We start from the raw sequence: 22,521 nt of genomic DNA on the forward strand, positions 1-22,521 counted from the left end.
CGTCCTGTATACCTGAAAGTAATTTCTTTGAGTTTAATATGAATGAATGGAATTCATGCACAGAAAGAAAAAAAAATGTCCCTACCAAGCATAAGTCTCTGTGTTAATCCTGCTTAACTTTGGACTCCTGCTGCTTTTAAAGGCTCAGTGAGGCCGACTAGCGCCGTCATAATTGGCAGATCCGGTCTGTAGTCGAAAGTGATGAGCTCACAGGGCGCGGGGAGGGTCTTCTCGCTCAGACAGCTCACACAGCGCCTTTCCTCACCAACACCTGGCAGTACACCAGCCAGACTTCTGAAAATAAAAACTTAACGATGAGCCACACAGAGAAGACAATTATTGCATCATCAGTGACCTTTTTCATCATCGTTTTTTTTTGGGGTGGGGGGCGGGGGAACAATTATTCCACGTGTGTGAAAACAATACTGTCAATTATTTTCCGTGCATGAAATAGTTAAGGCTTGATAACTACTGAAATACATGAACTCACTTACATTTCTGATTAATGGCCATCTTTGTGTGTGTATGTCTGTACAGTATATATCTATATCCATCGATCCATCTATTTACTTCACCGCTTATCCTCATGAGGGTCGCGGAGAGTGCTGGAGCCTATCCCAGCTGTCAACAGTCAGGAGGCAGGGTACACCCTGAACTGGTTGCCAGCCAATTGCAGGCCACATGGAGACAGACAACAGCCGCACTCACAACCACACCTAGGGGCAATTTAGAGTGTCCAATTAATGTTGCATGGTTTTGGAATGTGGGAGGAAACCAGTGTGCCCAGAGGCAACCCACCCAGGCATGGAGAGAACATGCAAACTCCACACAGGCTGGTCCAGGAATGAACCTGGGAACTCAGAACTGTATATATATTTTTTTTCATTATTCCCCTCCCCCCTTTCAGTCTCCTCTTCAGGAGGTAAACTGCATGCTTTATTGAGTTAAGGTCCAGTGATTGACTTGGCCAGTCTAAAACCTTCCACTTTTTCCTCTTGATGAAGTCCTTTGTTGTGATCCCAGTGTGCTTTTTTTTTTTTTTTTGTCAATGTGTTGTTGCATGATGAAGCTTCTCCTGATTAGTTTGGAGGCATTTTTTCTATACATTGCCAGACAAAATGGTTTTGCAGATTTCAGACATCATTCTGCTGCTACCATCAAGATTTACAATTAAACACTAATGAGCCAGTTCCAGAAGCAGCCATGTAAGGCCATTACCTCCATTATGCTTCACTGATGATCTTGTGTGTTTTGGATCATAAGCAGATCCTTTCTTTCTCCCTACTTGGGTCTTTCCATCACTTAGGTAGAGGTTAACCTTGATCTCATTCGTCCATCAAACTTTGTTCCAAAACTTTTGTAGTTCATCTCTGTACTTCTTTGCGAAATCCCATCTGCCCTTCTGGTTATTTTTACTGATGAGGGGTTTTACATCTTGTGGTATGGCCTGTTATTCATTCTATTTTTTTTTTTTTTTAAACAGATTGCGATACATTTACATCCGCTCTGTGGAGATTGGCAGTGATGTCACTGACTGTTGACTTTGGGTGTTTCTCCACAGCTTTCACATTTTTATCATTAGCTGCTGTTGATACCCCTTGGCCGACATCTATTGCTCAACAAACCAGTACTTTCTTCTTTTTTGAGGACATTCTAAATTGTTATGTTGGCTAAGCTCTGCTTGATTTTCCCTCATCTCTCTTACTTCACTTCGATATTATTTGCTTTTCTATTATAGGCAGCTCTTTGGTTTTCATCTATGCTAAACAGGAAATTCAGTTTTCACAAGTGAAACCCAACTACCCTCTAATGTTTGAGCAAAGAGTCGAAAAGGCAAATCCTGAGCAACTTGAAACATCCGTCAGTCACATGTTCCAGTACTTTTGATCACTAGAAAAGTGCGCTGGTTCAAACAAAAGGTGCTCTGTCCTGAGTTGTTAAACACATCCAGATGTAAATACTATGAAGTTAAAAGTGGAATTCGTCTCATGTTACAAAATCAGTCACTGCCATTAGTACGGGTTATATTCCGTGTCTCAGTGGAGATTTAAAAAAAAAAAGGCATTTATTATTTTTTTCCCCCCATCAAGGAGAGTGGAACAAGTGGATCTAGTGCGTTCTCTTGTGGTGACGCTCTGCATTGCTTTCCATCAGGCCCAAAATGTTGCGTATCATTGCCTTAGATGCAAATATATTTATAAAAACGCCGATAAATTCACGTAGAGGCCGACCCTCTCAACAGTTCAATCAGATTTTGGAGTTGTGCGTCACTTTTGTCGTTGTTGGAAGAGACACGCTGATGCTTTGCGTTTCGAGGGCGTGCGTTGTACACAAGGCATTCTTGCATATCAGAGAGGCCACAGCTGGCTTCCATCTTCCGTGGCCATCACTGACAATGAGCACTGCATCAGCAACGTGTCACTTGCAATCCTTGCCTTAGGGACTTCTTTTTCCTTCGGCTTGTCCTTGCCACAGTGTGTCATCTTTTTCCATCTAACCCTATCTTGTGCATCTCTAACTATCTCTAACACCAACTGTCCTCATGTCCTCCCTCACAACATCCATCAACCTTCTCTTTGGTCTTCCTCTCACTCTTTTGCCTGGCAGCTCCATCCACAGCACCCTTCTACTAATATACTCACTCTCTCGTCTCTGGACGTGTCCCAACCATCGAAGTCTGCTCTCTCAAACCTTGTCTCCAAAAGATCCAACTTTGGCTGTCCTTCTAATGAGCTCATTTCTAATCCCAGCATCGCTTTTTTCTTCTTCTTCTGGCTGGTTCTCCCCGATTAATAGAAAGCCCGAATTACTGATATGCTTGTTAATTTAATTGATCCCCCCCCCCACCCCACCCGCCTGAGGTCTGAGTTTTAAAATATCCCAGTTTGATGATTGTCGTTGAACAAGCACTGAACGCACTTCCGAGGCTGCCGAGGAAAAAACGAAAGTGACGTCACGTTTGGTTTCGCTTTTCTTGATTTAGCTCTTAATGATTCACGTTGACAGCTGGGATACGCTCCTGCACTCCCTGCGACCCTTGTGAGGATAAGCACCAAAGAAAATGGTTGGATGGATGGATGGATTCATGTCGTCGCAATTTCTCTTAATGGGATTTCACTATAATTTAATAAACATGTGATTTTTTTTTTTTTTTACTTCCCCCACTCGCCTCCACCCACCAGGGGTCTGTTGATAATGGGCGCGTGCATCTAAAACGCACCTTCGTCAATCTTCCTGTTAGTCGGACTTCAAGGGGCGCGGTCGCGGACCTGCTTTCGTTTATGACGTCATCCATCGTAGGAAGACGCAGAATAGTTGGGCTGAGCGTGTTTTTTTTTTATGTATTTATTTTATGTATGTTAGTTGAGTTTGTATGTGTGTGTGTGTGTGTGTTTGTGTGTGTGTGTGTGTCTGGCTCGTGCGTTGTCCAAAGATAAACCAAATTAAAGCGAGTCATCTGTTCACCGATGAACTGCATGCAGCAACTATGGAGCACAATACAACCGAATCACCCGAACAAGTTGAAGTGGCCGCAAGACGTAGGGAGGACAGCACGACTGATGCTCCTCTAGAGAAGAAGACAACTGCAGAACCTGAGGAGGAGGAGGAGGAGGAGGAGGAGCAGGAGGAAAGCATATCAGCACTTTCTGAGGAACAAATGCCTGATGCATCTCAAGAAGAGCAGGAGGAAGAGGAGGAAAAATGCACGTCAGTACTTTCTGAGGAACAAATGACTGATGAGCTTCAAGAGGTCCAAACCACAGCAGCCCATTCTGAAGAGGAAGCCACTCTGGAAGAAGAAACCTTTGCATCAATTGAGAATGAGATGGAAGTAACTGGAGCGATTTTGGAGAGCAAGGCACCTGCATCGCTCGTAACTCAGTACACGCAGACGTTGAAGAACTTCTCTTCCAAAGACCAGTATTTTGAACAACAGATAGAGCATCGCAAAAGAGAATTAGATCTAAAGCTTCAACAACGAAGGGCCTCGAATCTGCTCCAGAAGATTATGGAGCAGGCTGCTCCGGCTCTGCTCTACCAGGAATATGAAAGACAGAAAAATCGTTCTATAGCTGAGGAGTCCGGCTCGTTTGGCGTCTGCAGATCCGCCGCCGAGAACACGGGAGAGGTCCAAACCGGCACTGATCAGACTGACGAACACAATAAAGTAGCAGAGGGTGAAAATGAGAAGGGGCAGCACACAGGAGGAGGAGAGGAGGACAAACACGAGGAGGTTGAAGGCCATGGAGGAGGAGAGAATCAAAATGACAGCGAGGCGCAAGAGGTCCTGTCACAAACAAGTCACACAAGTATCCTGCGCAGGAGGCGCATGGCGGAAGAGGAAGAAAAGATCTCCAAAAAACAGTCAATCATGGAATGGTTGAAGAATTTTTTCAAGATAAAAACAAAAAACTAATCCTCATCCGAGTGAAAAAGTGTCTCCCTACCTCTGAGCTTGTGTGGCTCGACACGGGGATTTCATTTTCCGTGGGATGAGATGCACACATTGCTGTTACTATGTATTGATATCTTGGTCGAATGATTGTACTAGTAGGCCAAAAATTGGCACTAGTAGTGAAAAAAAAAACTTTCCTCATAAGACAGGCATATTATTCTACTAGTGCAGCTGAGTTGTGTGGCTGAATTTATGTCTTACTAGAGAAGACCAACAGTGTACCAGTACATAGTACATGGTAACATAACATAACATAACATAACATAACAAAGGATATTGAATAAATGTTCAATTGACTTTCCATACACTGTAGACAGTGATTCCCAATGGGGGTGTAGGAAGAAATTAGCTAACCAAAAAAAGATTATCAATTAGAAATACTGTATATATGTATTCATATGTCTATGCCAGCGATGTATAGTGTCAGGCCAAATTATTAGATGCTCTAGAGGGTACAAGAAACGTGTGTATCTACCTGTTGCTGCTGATACAACAGAATAAGTGATAGCTTGCTGCAAGCAAATCAGATTTCCCACTAAGTGCAATAAAGTACATTTAGAAAAAATCAGTCGTATTATAGAATTTATTGTTCTATTTTTTTTTTCCAGTAGTGTGCCGTGAGGTTTCTTCAGGATTAAACGGCCGGTTTCGCTCATTGAAAACTGCCAAACTGCCGTAGAAGCGTATTCGGGTATGTTGGTGTAGTTGCTATCCTCAACCACGCGGGAGCGCCATCGCTCGTGTGCGAAATTGAGCAGAGAAAGTCGAAACAAAAAGCGACCGTGCAAAATTATATTCATTGCGAATGCAGTGTGTGAAGTTGTTACGTTCTCAGCCCTTTGCGCACGTAGTACAACTGTCAATATTCTTTATAGGTTAGAAGCCGCTATTAAATGACGAATGCGTCTTCAAGTGCCAAGTCTTTTTTTTTTTTTTTTTAAAGAGAAGGAAGGGGGTGGGCCTGATTCTATGTAAATAATCAACCAATCAGATATTAATATAGGCACTGAAAAACGCCCCATTTCCCGTTGCTATGCCTACTTCGCGGATTCTCTATGAGTGACGTGCCGGGCAGCCAATCGTCGCCATGCAGGGTGCGAGCGGGAGTGCACAACGGGGAGCTTTGCTCATTTCTACTACAACAAGCGTCCCGGCTGCTGAACCCGAGAGTCAGTGAGGTGACGGTTACTGACAACGCCGGGGATGGACAATGCTATATAAACGTCTCCGGAGAAGTCGACACGGCCGCAGGTCATAAATTACACTTTATTTCAATGTACGTCGGTTCAGTCTCCGTTAATAACACAGTAGACTTGAGAAGGCGTCGTGCGGTTTGGTCAGGCATGGCTGTGACAGCGGTTGTTTGACAGAAGCTAACCCAGCAAAGGTGGAGTTGACCTGGAGAAAACTTCACGGATGGAATTGCTGGAACCGCACTTTATAGTTTGCTTTTCTTTGACGAAGTAGAAAATCATTCAATTTTCCATTGAGGCGTACATTGTGTCAGGGTGTTTTTAACAATGTATAGGAAGATTAATGCTACCTTTTAAAGTTAATGAGTATTAATTGTTTCGTATTAACAAGTTTTCAGGCTGGTTTCAATTCCAAAATGTACACAGTCAGTACTTTTCATGCTAGGGTCGCAGCGTTGGTCTATGAGCTCAAACACATTTTTGACTTTTAATTTACCCTCTGTGATGCCTTCTGACACGTTAGCCTATCACCACAGGTATCGCCATGCCATCCGACAAGTTGTTTGACTTTGAGTAAGGTTTATGTGACTCTTGAACAGATTAGACGCTACTCAAAGGTTATGAGCTAAATATTGGGTTTCTTCCCAAAAGGTACTGTACGGTAAATACAGTATTCAGTTACGATTCATGGTTTCATCGATTTTTTTTTTTTTTTTTTTTTTCCAGTCAGCTGATCAGTTACACATGATTGTAAAATTCTACAAGTATTATTTATGGGATTTTATCAGGCTCTCCCAAAATATAAATTGACTTTAACTATCTGTAGATGCTGAAATATGTGAAGTACAGTACATACTGAACCTGGCTTGTTGATCTTCTTTTCCTTTCGGCTTGTCCCGAGTAGGGGTCGCCACAGCGTGTCATCTAGTATTCTACTGAATAAGTTGAATAAGTTGGTCAAAAACTCCACTACCACCTCTCCAAATTGCTTCCATACCTCCACTGGTATGTCATCGGGACCAACTGTCTTTCCTTTTTTCATCCTGTTCTGTGCCTTTGTAACTTTCCCCTTACTAATCATTACCACTTCCCGGTCATTCATGCTTGCCTCTTGTACTCTACCTTCTCACTCATTTTCCTCATTCATCAACTTCTCAAAGTATTCTTTCCATCTATCCAGCACACTACTGGCACCAGTCAACACTTTTCCATCTCTATCCTTAATCACCCTTACCTGCTGCACATCCTTCCCATCTCTATTCCTCTTGTCTGGCCAACCTGTAGAGATCCTTTTCTCCTTCTTTTGTGTCCAACCTTGTGTACATGTCGTCATATGCCTCTTGTTTAGCCTCCGCCACCTCTACCCTTGCCCTACGACACATCTCAATGTATTCCTTTCGCCTCTCCTCAGTCCTCTCACTGTCCCTCTTCTTCTTCGGTAATCTCTTTGCTTGAATGACTTCCTGTACTTTGGGGTTCCACCACCAAGTTTCCATCTCCCCTTTCCGACCAGAAGACACCCCAAGTACTCTCCTGCCTGCCTCGCTGAAAACCTTGGCAGTAGTATTGTTGATTTTAATGGTGAAAAATATCATGTGGTGCAAATCAGTACTATTGCATTTATTAGTTATTCATTTTTTTAATTTTCTCATTCAAATCATTCAGAGAAATAACCCTCAAGCACCAAGTTGGTTTAACACGGTCAAGATCAAATGAAGTTCTCTTGAGTAAAGAGGACGAACAATTTTCTAACATTGATGTATTGGTGGTATTGGTGTATGAAACAAGTGAGTACATTTTTTTGATTTAACATTTAATTCCTGATAAATTTATATATACATATTCTATATAATGACCATATGCTGTATAACTATAATTCTATTATAACTGTAAGTATAACTATATATACTAGATAACTGATTTATCAGTTGCACTGAGCTAAAATCTAATAAGAGAGCCAGTGACAAATGGGAATCACCAGAAATGGGGAGAAATAACATGAACTGTGATTATGTGAGAAAACATGGACATGCAAAGAAAGCTTTTCTACATGTAATACTGTATGCAGCCAATTGTGTGTCCATGGTACATGCAACACTCAGAGGAAGAATGAAAGAAGCAGCTGAATAATGGGTCGCCCTGTTTTGCATTTTGATTTGAATAGACTAGCCTATTGACACCCGCGGAATTATTTTAAATAGACAGAGCAAAATGTCCACATGGTTACAGCCAGGCATAGGCAGATGGACCATACTCGATGAATTTAAGAATATTCTTTTTAACTGATCTTGTTCTTTCAGAACAATTGGCTCCCATTTAACATGTTGTACTCTTGCCATGACATTTTAATTATACATAAGCTTATTTTATACCTGCAAAAGCCATTGTGACTGCCAAAATCCCGAGGCAGGGAATCATAAAGCGGCAGAGCAAATCGAATGTTTCACACAGCACAAACAAAATGTTATTGTTCACTGTTGATCATTTATTAAATGTTTTGCATTACTTGACACCTTTTCAGGGCCTCAACATAACGAGCCCATCAACCAAACATGAGTGAAATAAACAATCACTAACAATTTACAGAGACCATCGCACACCTACCAATGCACTACAATTGTTCTTCTGTGGGGAAACGATGTTTTTAGGTTCCACATGCGGACCCTTTCTTGAAAAAAGAAAAAAATGGAATATCATGGAAAAGTTTTTTATTAACGTAATTCTATTCACAATGTAAAACTTTCATAGACTGTATGTCAAGTGCCCACAATTTAAAAAAAAAAAAAAAAAAAGTTAATTTTGACATAATTTGAGTTTTCTGTTCATAAACTCCACGAAATGAGGAATTCAACAAATTGCTTTGAAGAAATCAGCTTCTACTTCTCCATTTTTGTAGGGAAAAAAGACAGAAATTTGGGTCATGTTGAATCAATCAAAATATAGTACTCTCAAAATGATATGCTGCTCTTCAGTACTTGGGGAATCCCTTTTTTTTTATCACTGCCTCGATACGCCATGGCAATCAGCCTGTGGCATTGCCAGGGAGTGATGGAAGCCAAGATTTCCTTGATGCTTGCTGTCAGTTCTTTCTTTTTTTTGGTCTGGTGGCTCTCATTTTCCTCTTGATAATACGGCTCTTGATGAGGTTTGGATCTGGGGAGTTGGCTTGCCAGTCAAGCGCTGTGATGGCATGGGCATCAAAGCAGATTTGGTGCTTCTGGCGATATGGTCAGGGGCCAGGTTCTGCTGGAAGATTGAATCTGCATCTCCATACAGATCCTCAGCACAAGGAGTCCTGAAGTCTTTTAAAACATTCTGGTAGAGTGTTGCAGAGACCTTAGATTTAAGAAAGCAGAGTTTACCAACACCTACACTTGACATTTCACCAAAATTCTGTATGTGGATATTTCAGACTAGACCTAAAGTAGCTTGGTTTCTGTTCTTCACCAGTCTTCTTACAAACCCTTGGACCTTGATTCCAGAATAAAAGGCAAAGTTTACTTTAATCGGAAAAGAGAACCTTGGACCATTGAACCTTGTTTTCCTTGCCCCAGTTCATTCCAATAATACCTAAATTTGCACATTCATTTTTTTTTAATTGCCAGTTGTACTTGAATGTAAAAAAAAAAAAAAAAATGAGGAGGAGAATATTTACAATAACTGAGGCCTGTTGTGCTGTTGGTTGTCACAACAGACGAGACAGTTCTTCAAAGAGATCATTCTATTGAATTCTAGCTGACTAGACCAGAAAATATCGATGGATTTCGGCAATTAAACATGAAGGATGGTGCCTAATAAAAATACACATACGCCTATGCAGCGGTCACTTCATTTCAGGTAGGAATTATTCTTCTCAATCTCAAATTACCAAGGAGTATATCTAATTCCAAATTGGCTCATTTGAGAACAATGCGTATTAAAAAAAAAAAAAACGTCAGTCGCAGAGGTTTACGAAGGTTAAGTGTGGCCGCAGTCGCTTCGGTGAACGTTCTGTGGAGACGACTTCGTCCTCTTTTTTGTTTTTGTTTTTTTCAATCATAGTTAATGAATGCGAGTTTGAGTAAAACTAGGGGTCATTTATTTAAATATTGGTATTTGTATTGAATACGAGCTGAAAAGATCGATGGATTCCAGCAAAGGTTAACGTGTCGCCGAACACACTTCCACGTTCACAAGCCGTCAAAACCGTCACTATGTGGGATTTATTCCTGATTGAGAACAGATCCAGCAATGAATTCTTTGTATGCGTCCAGACTTTTATACGCTTTCAAACTTTTCTCTGTAAATCTCAACGACTTACTCACCAGCTCCATATGAAATATCCAGTTGTCCAGGACAAGGGGAAGCGAATTCACAGTCCAATATCTTATGGGCAAAAAGACAGACTTCGACATTAAGTACGGGTCCTCGATGCCGAGTATACTGTATCTAATTTTTCCACGCACCCTTGTTTATTTTCATCTTGTAAATAGCTAACAGTATCAGACAAGACTCTGGGCGTCATGCTATAAGACATATTTTCTGTCGTCTCCAACCGACTTAGCATTGCACAATGCTTTGTTAGACTGGCAATATGATTATGTAAACAAAATTCACGTGATTTTTATGACATAAGTGCACGAGCTCTGTCGTTGGCCACTCATTAAAATTAGTAGCAGAACTCACTACATTGTCCCTCAGTTGGGTCGCGCGTCTATGTGCAATTACCCTAAATTATACATGCAGGTTAGTCCATATGATCTTGTGAAGAAATACTGTTGAATTGTCTCATACAAGACCATGACCTACGCTTGAGGCTGTTAATGTGTCCAGCCAAGGTGCCTCTCCTCTACAGATGGAAGGATCCCGGGGCAATCTGGTCCTGGCTCTTTTTCTGGGTTAGTAGTTCATGTACTGCCTCGCTGTGTATGATAAGCAACTCATATTTCATGTAAAAAAAAAAAAAAAAAATGAGAGTTTGTCGCACGAGTGCATGATTTGGTCGCACCATTTTGTGAGGAGGTACACTATGGACATGGCATACCATAGTTTTATTTGAAAATTGACACTGGCTCAACGTATGATTATTGAAAAATGTTACTGTGAAAAAGATGTTTGTCCACAACAGGCAATAACAGACAAAACAGACCAATTAAATTAAAAAACACAAAGGCGTTACTTTTATTTGAACATTTGTTTGACTCAGAGGGGCAAGTTTTTATCGTAAGAGCTCCTAACCCTCGCTCCCTGAGGAAAGTCACTTCTTTCTGAGCTTTACCACAACCCTATGATTGACATACATCTAAAAACAATTGCATCAGTGTCCCATCAAAAGTATCATTTATGAATTATCCATCCATTTTCTTTGCCGCTTATCCTCACGAGCGTGACAGGGAGTGCTGGAGCCTATTCCACCTGTCAATGGGCAGGAGGTGGGGTACACCCTGAATTGGTTTTCAGCCAATTGGAGGGCAATCATATGAATTTTCACACTATTTTGAAAATTATTTGCTAACAAAACAAGCCAATTTGCCTCTTTAAAATCATAGTCCCAGGTCATAACATGGATAAATCATTACTACGGCAGTTATCACACTTTATTTGAATGATATTGTGTTTTCCTGTATAATTATCTTTGCACATATCTTCTTATGTCTATGCTGTAAACAGCGTTTAGATATTTTTGCTTTGCGAGCTTCATAAAGTTATTAAAACCTTTGGATGTGACCATGTTTGTTATAAGGTGTGAAATGAAAAGTAAAGTAAGATTGAAATGATATGAATATGGGACGTCACCTGGGGAAACAGCTTGGTCTTATTCCTGTGTGACAGCTGTAGCACCATTGATAATAATTATTTCGTGTATAAAGAAAAACTGTGAGTGGCTTGACGAGTACCAGACTTGACAAGATAAGTGTTGTGTAGCTATCTTGTACACCAGTAGTCCAGATGAGTTGACGGGTCACACTTGTCATTTAAAATTAATAAATAGCGGGCTCGCGTCAACGTACTGTAGGTACGTGATACGTGGCCAGACACAAAGGAGTATGTCGTGGTGGCATATGTGACGCGACAATGCTGTTGATAATAGTGTCTCCTATCTGGAAAAAGCAGGCAATAATGATGCAGCAGGCAGGCAATCATATCGCACTGGGTCGCTTCTAACTGAAATGTGGTTTATAACAATGATGGAGAGTGCTCCCTTCTCTCTCTGTCACTCTCTCTCACAGCAGGATGAGAAAAAAAGGCTATTTTCAACTATTAAAACAAACGTGCAAATGCGACACAATTTGTAACTGTAAGTTAGCTGGACAGTGAAGCTAAAACCGCAATCCTGTATAACAGAGGATTCTGTATTCTGTGATAAATTGCAGAGACTCACTGTTCCAGGGTTGGGGCTCATTGTTTCTAGACATGTGCATCCTAGGACTCACATTGCTTCAAGTGTAAAATTATCTACTGTCTGTAAACTCAGTTAAGTGTGTCACCATTTCTGTCCTAATCGGTTTCATTATTTTTTTATTTCTAACAAATACATTTTACAACGAAAATACGGCAAAATTTGATTTCAATAGATAATTCTTTGTCATTAATAAATACTGTAATTATTAGTTTTGTCACTTTCACATTATTTCAATGACCAGTTTGTGTTTTCTTTTAAATTGAAAGGATACTAGTAATTTAACCTACATATGTTTAAAAATGTGATATAAAAAATTATATATAAATTTATATATATATATATGTATATATATTTTTTTTTTAATTTTTTTTTTTAAATGAACATTAAATTAATAAGGTTCGCGAAATTTACTCTAGCTATCAGTTAAGCAAATTTCTCACTTAATCCTCTATTCAATGAGTGTCTACGAGTTCTCCTTTCATCTTCTGTCACCTGTACCTTTATGTAAACGAGTGTTGATGTAGTATTTATTCTTAAAATACTGTTAATATTTCAAACAAAAGAAAATCCATACATAGTGAAAACAATAGGAGAACACGAAAAAATGCCACACGAAATATAATGTGGGTCATTAAATAAAAGGCTACTCGTGTCAACATAGTCTTAACGCAGTGAGAGGTTGTATGGATGTCCTTGTTAGATTGCGAGGAGTTATTTTTCTGTGGCGCTGCAACGTATTCTCATGCAGCTGCTCTTGCAAGCCGTGCCTGTCTGGCACATGGTCACGGGCTGCAGTAGTGCTGCATTGACAAAACTACATTCAATCCAGCACAATGGTGGGATGACTGCCTGGTCTTTGTTGATCACATTTCCCCCCCCCATATTTCCTCTTTTAGTTAAAAAAAAAAGGCTTTTCTGGACTGTGGAGGTTTTTTACCTTGCCATTAAATACAGTATATGTCACCCCCTTGGTCATAATGGTTGATTTGGCTTTCTTTATGTGTTAATTAAGCATTGTCTTCTTGTTTTGGTTTGCAGGGACATTTTGAGAGTGCAGATTTTGTTTTGAACATGTTGGGATTATGTGTCTTTGTATGAGCCACACAATGACTCACTACCAGAATTAATACACCAGTAGTAGGATTCAGATGTTCATGTGCTTGGATATTACGTTATGTAGAATGTCCACACACTGTTGAAATGAGTGAGACAAATATTAATGTGGAAAAATAACCTTCAATTGAGAAATTTGAATGCAGAAATGTACACACCCATAAGATTAAACTTTGTTGAAGTCAATTTAGATTTTTATCACTGTATTCAGTCTGTTTTGCCTATCTGCATGCCGCACCTTTACAACCAAATTTCTTTGTTAGCAAATCCTTCCGTCTAGCCACCCAACTTTCTAGGCATACATACAAAGAGTGCCCAAGGTTGTTTTCAAATGTAGGAGATGGCTGCAGCTCCACCAATGTTGCTGTGGGGTTCTTGGCAGCCTCCCTGTACTGTTTCATTCTTTTCATACATTTTGAATTAAGGGATGCCTAATCCATGGTGATCTTATTGTTGTGCCATATTTTCCATACTTTGATGATGATCTTTTTAGACTGTTATTGTCAGTGTGTTGGATATTTTAGATTATTTTCCTTTGTCAGATTGTATTTATTGTCTTATCCATGTGGTTGTCTTGCTTATTACTGTATTGTCTTCCTTGTTGTAGGTCTTTCAGTACATGACATACAAATTCCCCAGGCACTGGATTTTTACATAAGATTACAGTACTAAATATGCACATTGAATCCTACTGTATGCAGCCACAGATATTTCCGACTTGCTGGTATACATGAGAACTAATTTCACCAAATAATGAACTCAATTTTGCTCTTTGTGGAGATTAATCTTATCTGTACAATCTTAAAGCCCATGAAATGCCCGATTTTCAGTATGTTAATCAAAAAAAGGCAGTCGGAATGGACCCAATGGTTTTTTCATTACACTTGATTTTGACGTATATGGCCATGAAAATCCTCTGGAGGGATTTGTTTTTGAGAAGAAGCAGGAAGTGACGTTAACAGCAGCAGCGCACTCAGGCGTGCTTGTGTGTTTCTAATAGTTTTACCTGCTGGAATGTAGCTTGTTGTTCCTTCGTGTTAGCCAAAATGCCAGCTCGTTGTATTGATGGATATTATTGGAACACTCGGGAGGATGGATTCCGCTCTTCATTCTTTTCCAAAAGACCCGGCTCGTCGTGAAAAATGGATTGCACAGGTGCGAAGGATGAAAATTTTGCTGGTTCCATGACAATTAGGTGTGTATAACAACAATAGTTGTGGGGGGGTGGGGAATTCTCTCAGAATGTAACAAAAGATTCCCGTACGTAAATCAAGGGTGCTAATTGTGTCGACGTGCCCATCGGCGCCGCATACAGCTTCACCGGCGCCTCGTCCGACCCAGACAGCTTCAGCCGGGGTGGCTCATACATACTGTCGGGGAGTCTGTTGTTAGTTAGAAGTGATTGTATATCATCAAAATATGGTTCGAAATTATAGGGTAATATTGCCGCGGTCACTTCACTCGATTGTGAGATGTTCTCCTCGTTAAAAAGAGCTTCCGTGTAAGAAGGGGTGTCGGAAAACTGTGAAAATTTTGTTGTTCCTCTCCCATAGCAAGTGTCACTACGTGTTTTCAATGGCGAATGTCCTGGTGTAACATCTGCTGGTGACGTTGCAGGCAATATGGCTACCACTTCGATGTCGAATGAGATTTCCGCAACTTTGCGCATAGATGACATGCTCTTTGCTCATATTTATTTTTTCGTATAGACATTGAAATGAATAATGTTACATGTATTTTTCATTACAATATCTATTTTAGAATGTTTGACAGTGGGGCTTTAAACATCTGGAGCTGGGTTGTACCATACCCATTCAGCGTCTCACAGCATCGTAAACCTACAGAAGGGGAATGCCATATTAATGTTTAAGAGCTATGAGTTGTTTGTGTTGACCTTCATCTCCTTGCTTGTGAGATCTACTTGTACCCACTCCACTGCACTAGTTCCCAGCCTGACCTTTGAGCACACGGGGTCACAGCTCACACCTTTCTCTTCGTCTACTGGCTCGTGCTGAGTCCAATAGTGGCCAAAATAAAGTGGCTTTTAATCTGTGTGGTGCGCCAAGGTGTCCCTTGATTAAACGCATTACAAGGATTAAGAAGATCAATGGCTATACAGTAAATAGAAGATTGAAAGTGTTTTGTTTCAGTTCAGTTGAGTTGATGACTAAAGTTTAAATCAGAAGTATCAACCCACACAACAATTACCATGGCAGGTCTTCCATTTCCACTTTCCTTCTGATCACTCCTCCACTCAACCTCCTTCCTTCACTCACCTCATCCTCTGAGATTGTCTTCTGAAGTATTTTATAAATCTGTTATACCCCAGATGCACCCTTCCTACGTGTCTCGTGTGTTTTCATGAGGACATTACCAATCTAAACCTTGTTTTTTTTTTTTCTTATTCAGATCGCCACCTGGATGATACTGTAAACTAAGGTTGCACGATATGGAGAAAGAATATTGCATTTTTTTTTCATCTAACCCCGCAATATATAGTCAATGTGGAAAAAATGCACGATAACATACATGATGGGGAAAAAGAGTGCACATTTCTTTTCCATTCTCTCTGTATTGTTTGGACAGTTTTAAAGTAAAATAGCTTCAATCTAAGTAGTAGTGCACAAAAGAATACTGATTGATTTTATTTGAATGAAATGCTCTGTCATATTAATCAGGTAATAGTCCAGCTGCCCTGTGTCTTATTTGAAGGGTTATAGTTTACCATAAAATAGGTTCTAATATTATTACAATTCAGTGTTCTGCTCTGCTGGTCATTTATTAATTACAGTTGATCATAATGACGATAATCAAACAACTACTACTTAGTAATTAGTTGTGGGTTTTAGTGCCATCTTGTGGCTTCTTGGAGTTTTATATAAAGAACACAAAAGCTGTAAAGTAGTGACTTTAGGGAATAAGCTGATGATAGGGTCCACCAAAAAAAATCAAATAGGTGAATTCATGAATAATGAACCTTGAATAAGCAGTGGTTCACTGTACTTGATTGTCAGACAGCAAATATAAAGGAAATCAAGAACTTCATCTATTCTTTGTGCTGTATAAACAAGGCAATCTTTAAAACATGAAATGAATTTCTAATAAATATACGTCCTTTCTGCTTCCATTACAGTTTAGTGACTGTTGATTGATGATGGCTTTCTTTCAGAACAACTTCTGGGTAAGTGTCTCGAGCTCTTTCTTCAACTAAAAAGAGTAAATACAAACTGTCCGTGCCGATCAGTTTGATCCAAATGCACAAGGATTACATTAATTTTAAAGCAACAAAAATTGAGCTACTAAATCCATGGTATGCTTTTGGAGTGCTGTTGTGCTGTATTTGGATTTCTATAGTCTGATGGATTCTTTCTCATTTTTGCCTCATGAAGCGAGCGTGACAAAATGTGACATTTGTCATTTTGGTTTCTTTCCACAATGTAGTTATTTTCTAAATACCTTACCCTCTGAAGATAATAATCATAACTTATAAGAAGAAAATATGGAAAACAAATATTTAAATAGTGCAGACCTAGAAATTAGTATCTTAATTTTAAAAAATCAATTATTGATCAGGAATTACTTTTGAAAGCAGTGAAAACTGGTCAGGGAGGCTGCCAATAGACTGACTGCAAGATTGAAGGAGCTGCATGACTTTATGGCCAGTAATGGCTTTTTATTACATGTGACAACAATCTCCCATCTTTACAGCCTGGCTACATTTTCTAAAAATCTTTGCATTTGAAAAAAATAATCTTGAAATTCTTGTCTCTTCTCCTGCTGCTATGAAAGGATGCACCTTCCTGATGTTATTGACACTACTTTGCTGTGAGGCCAGCTACACTGTGTAAATGGTCTTGTCGGCAGGAAACATTTGCGAGTCAGCGAAACACTTTTTCTTCCTGACTATTCAGCATCTGTTTGCGGGACTTAAGCTTGGCTCTGCCACACTGACCATTCAGCAGCTGTTTGATCTGAGACTCAAAGTGGGCTTCAGGTCGATTGGACTGATCGATGGTTTTTACAGTTACTGTCTGTGGGATATAATGAAGTCCATGCATTCACATACTGTATTTAAATTTACACAAAGGGGGGCACTTAACAGTATAACCTACCGTAAGGTGAATTACAGTAGATAGATTGCCAAGCTTTGTTCCAGGTTGCAATGCATCAGTCTTTCAAGATTTCATGTTTAAGACTGATGAATTCCATATTAAGTCTCAACTCCATGTCAATAAATGATGAGAACAATTACAAAGGAGCAATGAAAGCACTTACAGTGGGGCAAAAAAAGTATCAAGTCAGCCCCCAATTTTGCAAGTTCTCCCACTTAAAAATGTGAGGGAGGGTGTAATTTTCATTGTACGAATACCTCACCTATGAGAGACAAGATCACAAGAACAAAAAAATCCAGAAAATCACAGTCTTGTTTTTAAAGAATTTAATACCAAATTATGGTGGCAACTAAGTATTTGCTCACCTACAAACAAGCAAGATTTCTGGCTGTCACGGACCTGTAACTTCTTGACCAGTCGGAGCAAATTCTCCTTTTAAGCCTTCATAGGAATGTTGCCCTGTAGAGATTTTACACATTTACATACACTGCCCCCAATACCCTCCTATCTCCCAAGTCCCTTCATTGTGATGGTAATGAGCTCCCTCGTGGGTAACCAAAATGCTTAATTTAATTGATGAATAAGAGATTGACAGCGGTCAAGGGAAGAGGGGGTTTGCGTGATTCACATCAAGGATTTTCATCAAACTCAAGTATATTTGAAGAAGGTTAGCATTGGGGTGTGTGTAATAGCTTGACATCTTCAATAAGTGTTTTTTTTTTCCCCAGGAGAGCGGTGGGATATCTTCTCACATTGATCTGAAATTAAGAATTATTCTAAACATTGTCTTATCTGCAGTTCTGAGATTGGGTTCAACAGCTGCAGGCTCTTTTGTCTGCCTCACAAATATAAGTCATGACACTTGAAATCAACCCCCCTAGGATTTACCATCTGTGTTCATGGTTTTCAACAAAATCATCAAAAGAAAGTTGTCCTGAAGCGACAATGGATTAATCACTGATGCACCTTGTATTTCTGATGAAGACATAATTATTTACCAAAAAAAGGTACTGTATGTTGCCTTTAATCCCCACCACGAATGAATTGATATATATGCACACACACACACACCCCATAAACCTAACCTGTCTTCAAGTTTTTTCAAAGTGAAATCGACATGGCCTACCACAAAGGGAGCTACCTCAATAACACAGGATAACCCCCAGAATATAAACAGTTTTCTCCCAAAAATGAAGTGAAGACAAAGACCAATCACATCAAACATGAACCACCTGGAAGCTCAGCATCAACACCATGAGTAAATATTTTAATACTTATAGAATATTGGTTATTGGTTTATAAATCACTCAATGGTTTAGGTCCTGAATACATGAAAGAAATGCTTTTGGAATACAAACCCACTAGAGCTCTGGGATCAACAGACTCGGGTCAAATGGTGGAGTGCAGAGTCCAAGGCAAAATTGGCGAAGCAGCATTTAGCTTTTATGCTGCACGCAAACGGAATAAATTCCCAACTGCGGTGGCGTCAGGCCCAAGTGTGAATGTTTTTAAGTCCCTGTTGAAAACTCTTTTTTTTTTTTCCCGTTTTTTTTAGTTTCCACTTTTTAATGATATTTCTTACACTGTATGCTGTTTTAAATTATACTTTCATTTTTTAATGTTTTATCGTCGTTTTTAATCTTTGTTTTTTACCCCTGTTTTAAACATTTTACTTCTCTGTATTCAAATGCTTTTAATCATGTAAAGCACATTGAGTTACCTTGTGTATGAAATGCGCCATATAAACAAATTTGCTTTACTTATCTTTATCAAATTTGTGCTGCACTTCCCAAAGCAGAATATGGAATTTCTTTTGCAAATATCTTTACTGTGAACGATCATTAATACTGAATGTTCATACAGCCTGCATGCTTTAGGCTGTAGCAGGAGTGAACAGGAGCTGTGGAGTGTGTGTTGCACTCGGGCCTGAGTGGCAGCTCATCTATCTCTTGTGTGGGTCAGGTTGCAACAGCAGAATCCTGTCAACTGCATGAACAGAACAAATTCTCAAGCGTAATCATCAATCTCTCTGGCCTTTCCCCCATTTCATACAGACAACTCCTGTGTGCAAAATCTTACTATTTTATGTGTTCTTAGTTGTCTAATAATAACAACAACTACAATAAACACCATGTGGGAATCTTTTGATGCGACTATTTTTTATAGTATGGACAATTGTATTTGTGTATCTGCCTCTGGTTTACCTACTTTAGCAGTCTCCAATAGGTCTGTCTGCTGCACTTTCAATAAACATCAGATTAATAATATATTTACATCCATCCGCTTATCCTCACAAGGTTTGCGGGACTGTTGTAGCCTACCACAGCAATCTTCAGGCAAATTGGCCTAAGGTGTGATTGTGAGTGTGAATGCTTGTTTGTTTTGATGTTCCCCTGTGATTGGCTGGGAACCAGTTCAGGGTGTACCCCGCCTCCTGCCCAAAGCTGGAGGTAGCTGGGGTAGGCTCCAGCAGTCCCGTGAGGATAAGCGGCTCAGAAAATGGATGGCTGGATGGATACTCAGCCATAGCTGCAAGGAATGCAAGGTTATCAATACTGTAATACTGTTATTTCATGTTTTTGTTTGCACATTAAGAAAAAAAGTCTTGTTTTATTGCTCGTTTAAAAAAAAAAAGAAAAAACACCCTTCAAGCAACAAGTTTTTACTCATGTTTTTGAGATTGTAGGGCGAAACCTGCAGCTGGCTACTAGTGTGGACCAAATTGGTGGGAAGGGTGGAGAAATGAAATGCCAGTATTTTGAGGGTAATGCTATCAGCAACATTGAAAGTATTTTTATATTTAATTTTTTAGTATTTTTTGTTAAATGAACTGAACTATGAACGAGTTAGTTCAGAACATGAACTTTCTCTACATGGATCATGTATAATTTTCACAGCGTAAATTTGCGGGATTAAAAAAAAAAAAAAAAAGTTTCCCAGTATTATGCAGCCCGACACTAAAGAGCTACCTGATTTTCTTAGTGTCATGCTGATTTGCTGTTTGCTAGGAGGGTTTTGACACATTATTTTTGCCTTGACAGGGGGAGAAAAATGCCGGCTTTGATGTGCTCTACCATAACATGAAGCACGGCCAACTGGCAACCAAGGAACTTGCCGAGTTTGTCCGTGAGAGGTAAGGTTAGTGTGTATTTGTGAAAATGAGAGGGGTCGGTGACTCGACTGGGACTCTCTGCACACTTGTGTATTTAGAGAGGTAGTCTGGTTTCTGCAGGCATTGTGTGAAATGTTCAGCTTCTGTAAGCAAACTTACTTGAATTTCATGCTTTTTATCTTTTCAAAACATTTATGAGCTTTGACTGGGTGAAGCGAGTTTCAGATTGTGGTGCGAACACACTCTGCTGTGACTTCTGATCTGTCTTCACAACCGTTCCACTGTCTCAAACCATCCATTTTCTACACCACTTATCCTCACCAGAGTCGCAGGCTTGCTGGGTTTGCTAAGCCTAGCTCAGCTGACAGGAGGCTTGATACACCCAATCACAGGCGATATATAAACAATCAAATATTCCCACTCACTTTCACACCAATGGGGGATTTTGAATTTTCAATTAACCTGCTGTGCATGTATTTGGAATGTGGGAGGAAACCGCAGCACCTGGAAAAAACCCCACACAGGCACTACGTGGGCCCAATTAAAACTTCCTAGTCATCAATCAGGAGCAGAGCGGCACCATTTGGGGAAATATTCTTAATTGAGAGGGATGTTTTTCATTCCGTTTAAACAAATAGTGTATTGCAATTTCGATTCAGCGGGTTATTTTTTTTATTTTTTATTTTTTCCCCCGGAGCGAGCTTACTATCCTCAGCATTATTCAGTCTTTAGTATGACCGACACATTGTATATAGCCAAGGCAACCCTTTCCTGTACCAGGACTAAATGTTGTGATGAATCGATACGAAGAACAAATGTTTATTTTACAATTGAATTGTAAAAGTAAAAACATTTCATCTCAGTAAAAGGTTGATTTATTGATTTACCTTCAAGCCTTGTAAAATAATACTGTATAATGATGAACTTGTCAGTAGCAGTAATTATACGCTCACCTAAATGACCTTATAAAAGCCGTTCAAATGATAAACGCTATTAAATACTTAATGTTCTTATCAATTAAAGTAAAAGTGTCAAGAGGATTCTCTTACTTGATATTCTTCAAGAAGCATCTCTCACCAGATGCCTTGCATCCCACTGGACTGTGTTTTTACATACATTTGATAATATATTTTAAACTTTGCTGTACTGTTATGAAAGTTTAAATGTTGGCAGCAGTTTGATCAGCTTGCCGAATATAAGAATTTACTATGAGGAAAAAAATGGTTCTAAATACAACCAAATCACAGTTCAGCCATCTTCCTCCAGATGTGAATTTAAGTGCCTTGTTGAAGTTTGTTTATCATATCAGATCAACTTCATTCAGCAGTTAGCTGTGATTAAATTGAGACGAATAAGGAACTTCTGCTCGGAGGTAAACGCACAGCATGCACTGTCACTGCGTGGCATAAAATCCTGAAATTGATTCCGAAGGCCTGTGCACATTCCTTGCAAGGGGAAACTCGCTTATCGGCTGATGCATACAACAACAAATCAGCTGTCAAAATATGAAGTGTGTAAGCCCACAGGACGAGAGAGAACATCAGTCTTCTTCTACCTCTGCATTCCCGAAAGGCTTTTCTCATGAGAGAGCGTAACTGGGACAATTTCTGGTGTTGTTATTTGTCTGTCAACACTTTTAGATGTCTCTTTCATAAATCCATCTGACACATAGGAAAACTGTTAATTTGAGATTTGGAAGACTGATGATCAACAAGTTGATTCTAATAAATGTCATCTGTGGAGCTTGTGCCTCTGTTTTGTGATAGATATGTTGAACAATTGTAAGATTTTATTGATTGGCATTTAGAGAGTATTTGGCTTACTAATGCAATAATGTACATCATAGAAACAGCTGAAATTAACTACTGAAACAGGCAAACAAAAAAAAAAAGATCTCTGATCCTGGTTATACTTTACAATTGATAGTGTTGTGCTCCTTTCCAGTAAATCATCATACAGTAACAGTAAGGAGAAGAAGCCTGCATCTTGTAAGGATTGTGCACAACTACAGCATTTTTCATGAGCAGCACCATGTGTTTGCATTAAACTCACTCCTCACAACCAAGTTATAATTTTCCGCCTTCAGCTATTTGGATCAATATCACTATATTGTTTCTTCTCTGCAGATTTGTTTTTAAAGTTTAATGCACGGC

At 39.6% G+C, this 22,521-nt stretch overlaps 1 protein-coding gene across 1 annotated transcript in view; it reads left to right on the top strand.

Moving 5' to 3' along the window:
- Positions 1 to 5,521: 5,521 nt before the first annotated feature.
- fcho1 (FCH and mu domain containing endocytic adaptor 1) overlaps positions 5,522 to 22,521 on the top strand; it is a 35,632-nt gene continuing 18,632 nt past the window's right edge. The window contains exons 1-3 of the mRNA XM_061824052.1: positions 5,522 to 5,707; positions 16,278 to 16,325; positions 20,298 to 20,389. Coding sequence (XP_061680036.1) covers positions 16,296 to 16,325; positions 20,298 to 20,389 — 122 coding nt within the window. The 5' untranslated portion in view covers positions 5,522 to 5,707; positions 16,278 to 16,295. The remainder of the gene's footprint in view (positions 5,708 to 16,277; positions 16,326 to 20,297; positions 20,390 to 22,521) is intronic.

The sequence above is a fragment of the Syngnathoides biaculeatus genome, chromosome 7, assembly GCF_019802595.1.
Source record: "Syngnathoides biaculeatus isolate LvHL_M chromosome 7, ASM1980259v1, whole genome shotgun sequence".
Taxonomy (NCBI): Eukaryota; Metazoa; Chordata; class Actinopteri; order Syngnathiformes; family Syngnathidae; genus Syngnathoides; species Syngnathoides biaculeatus.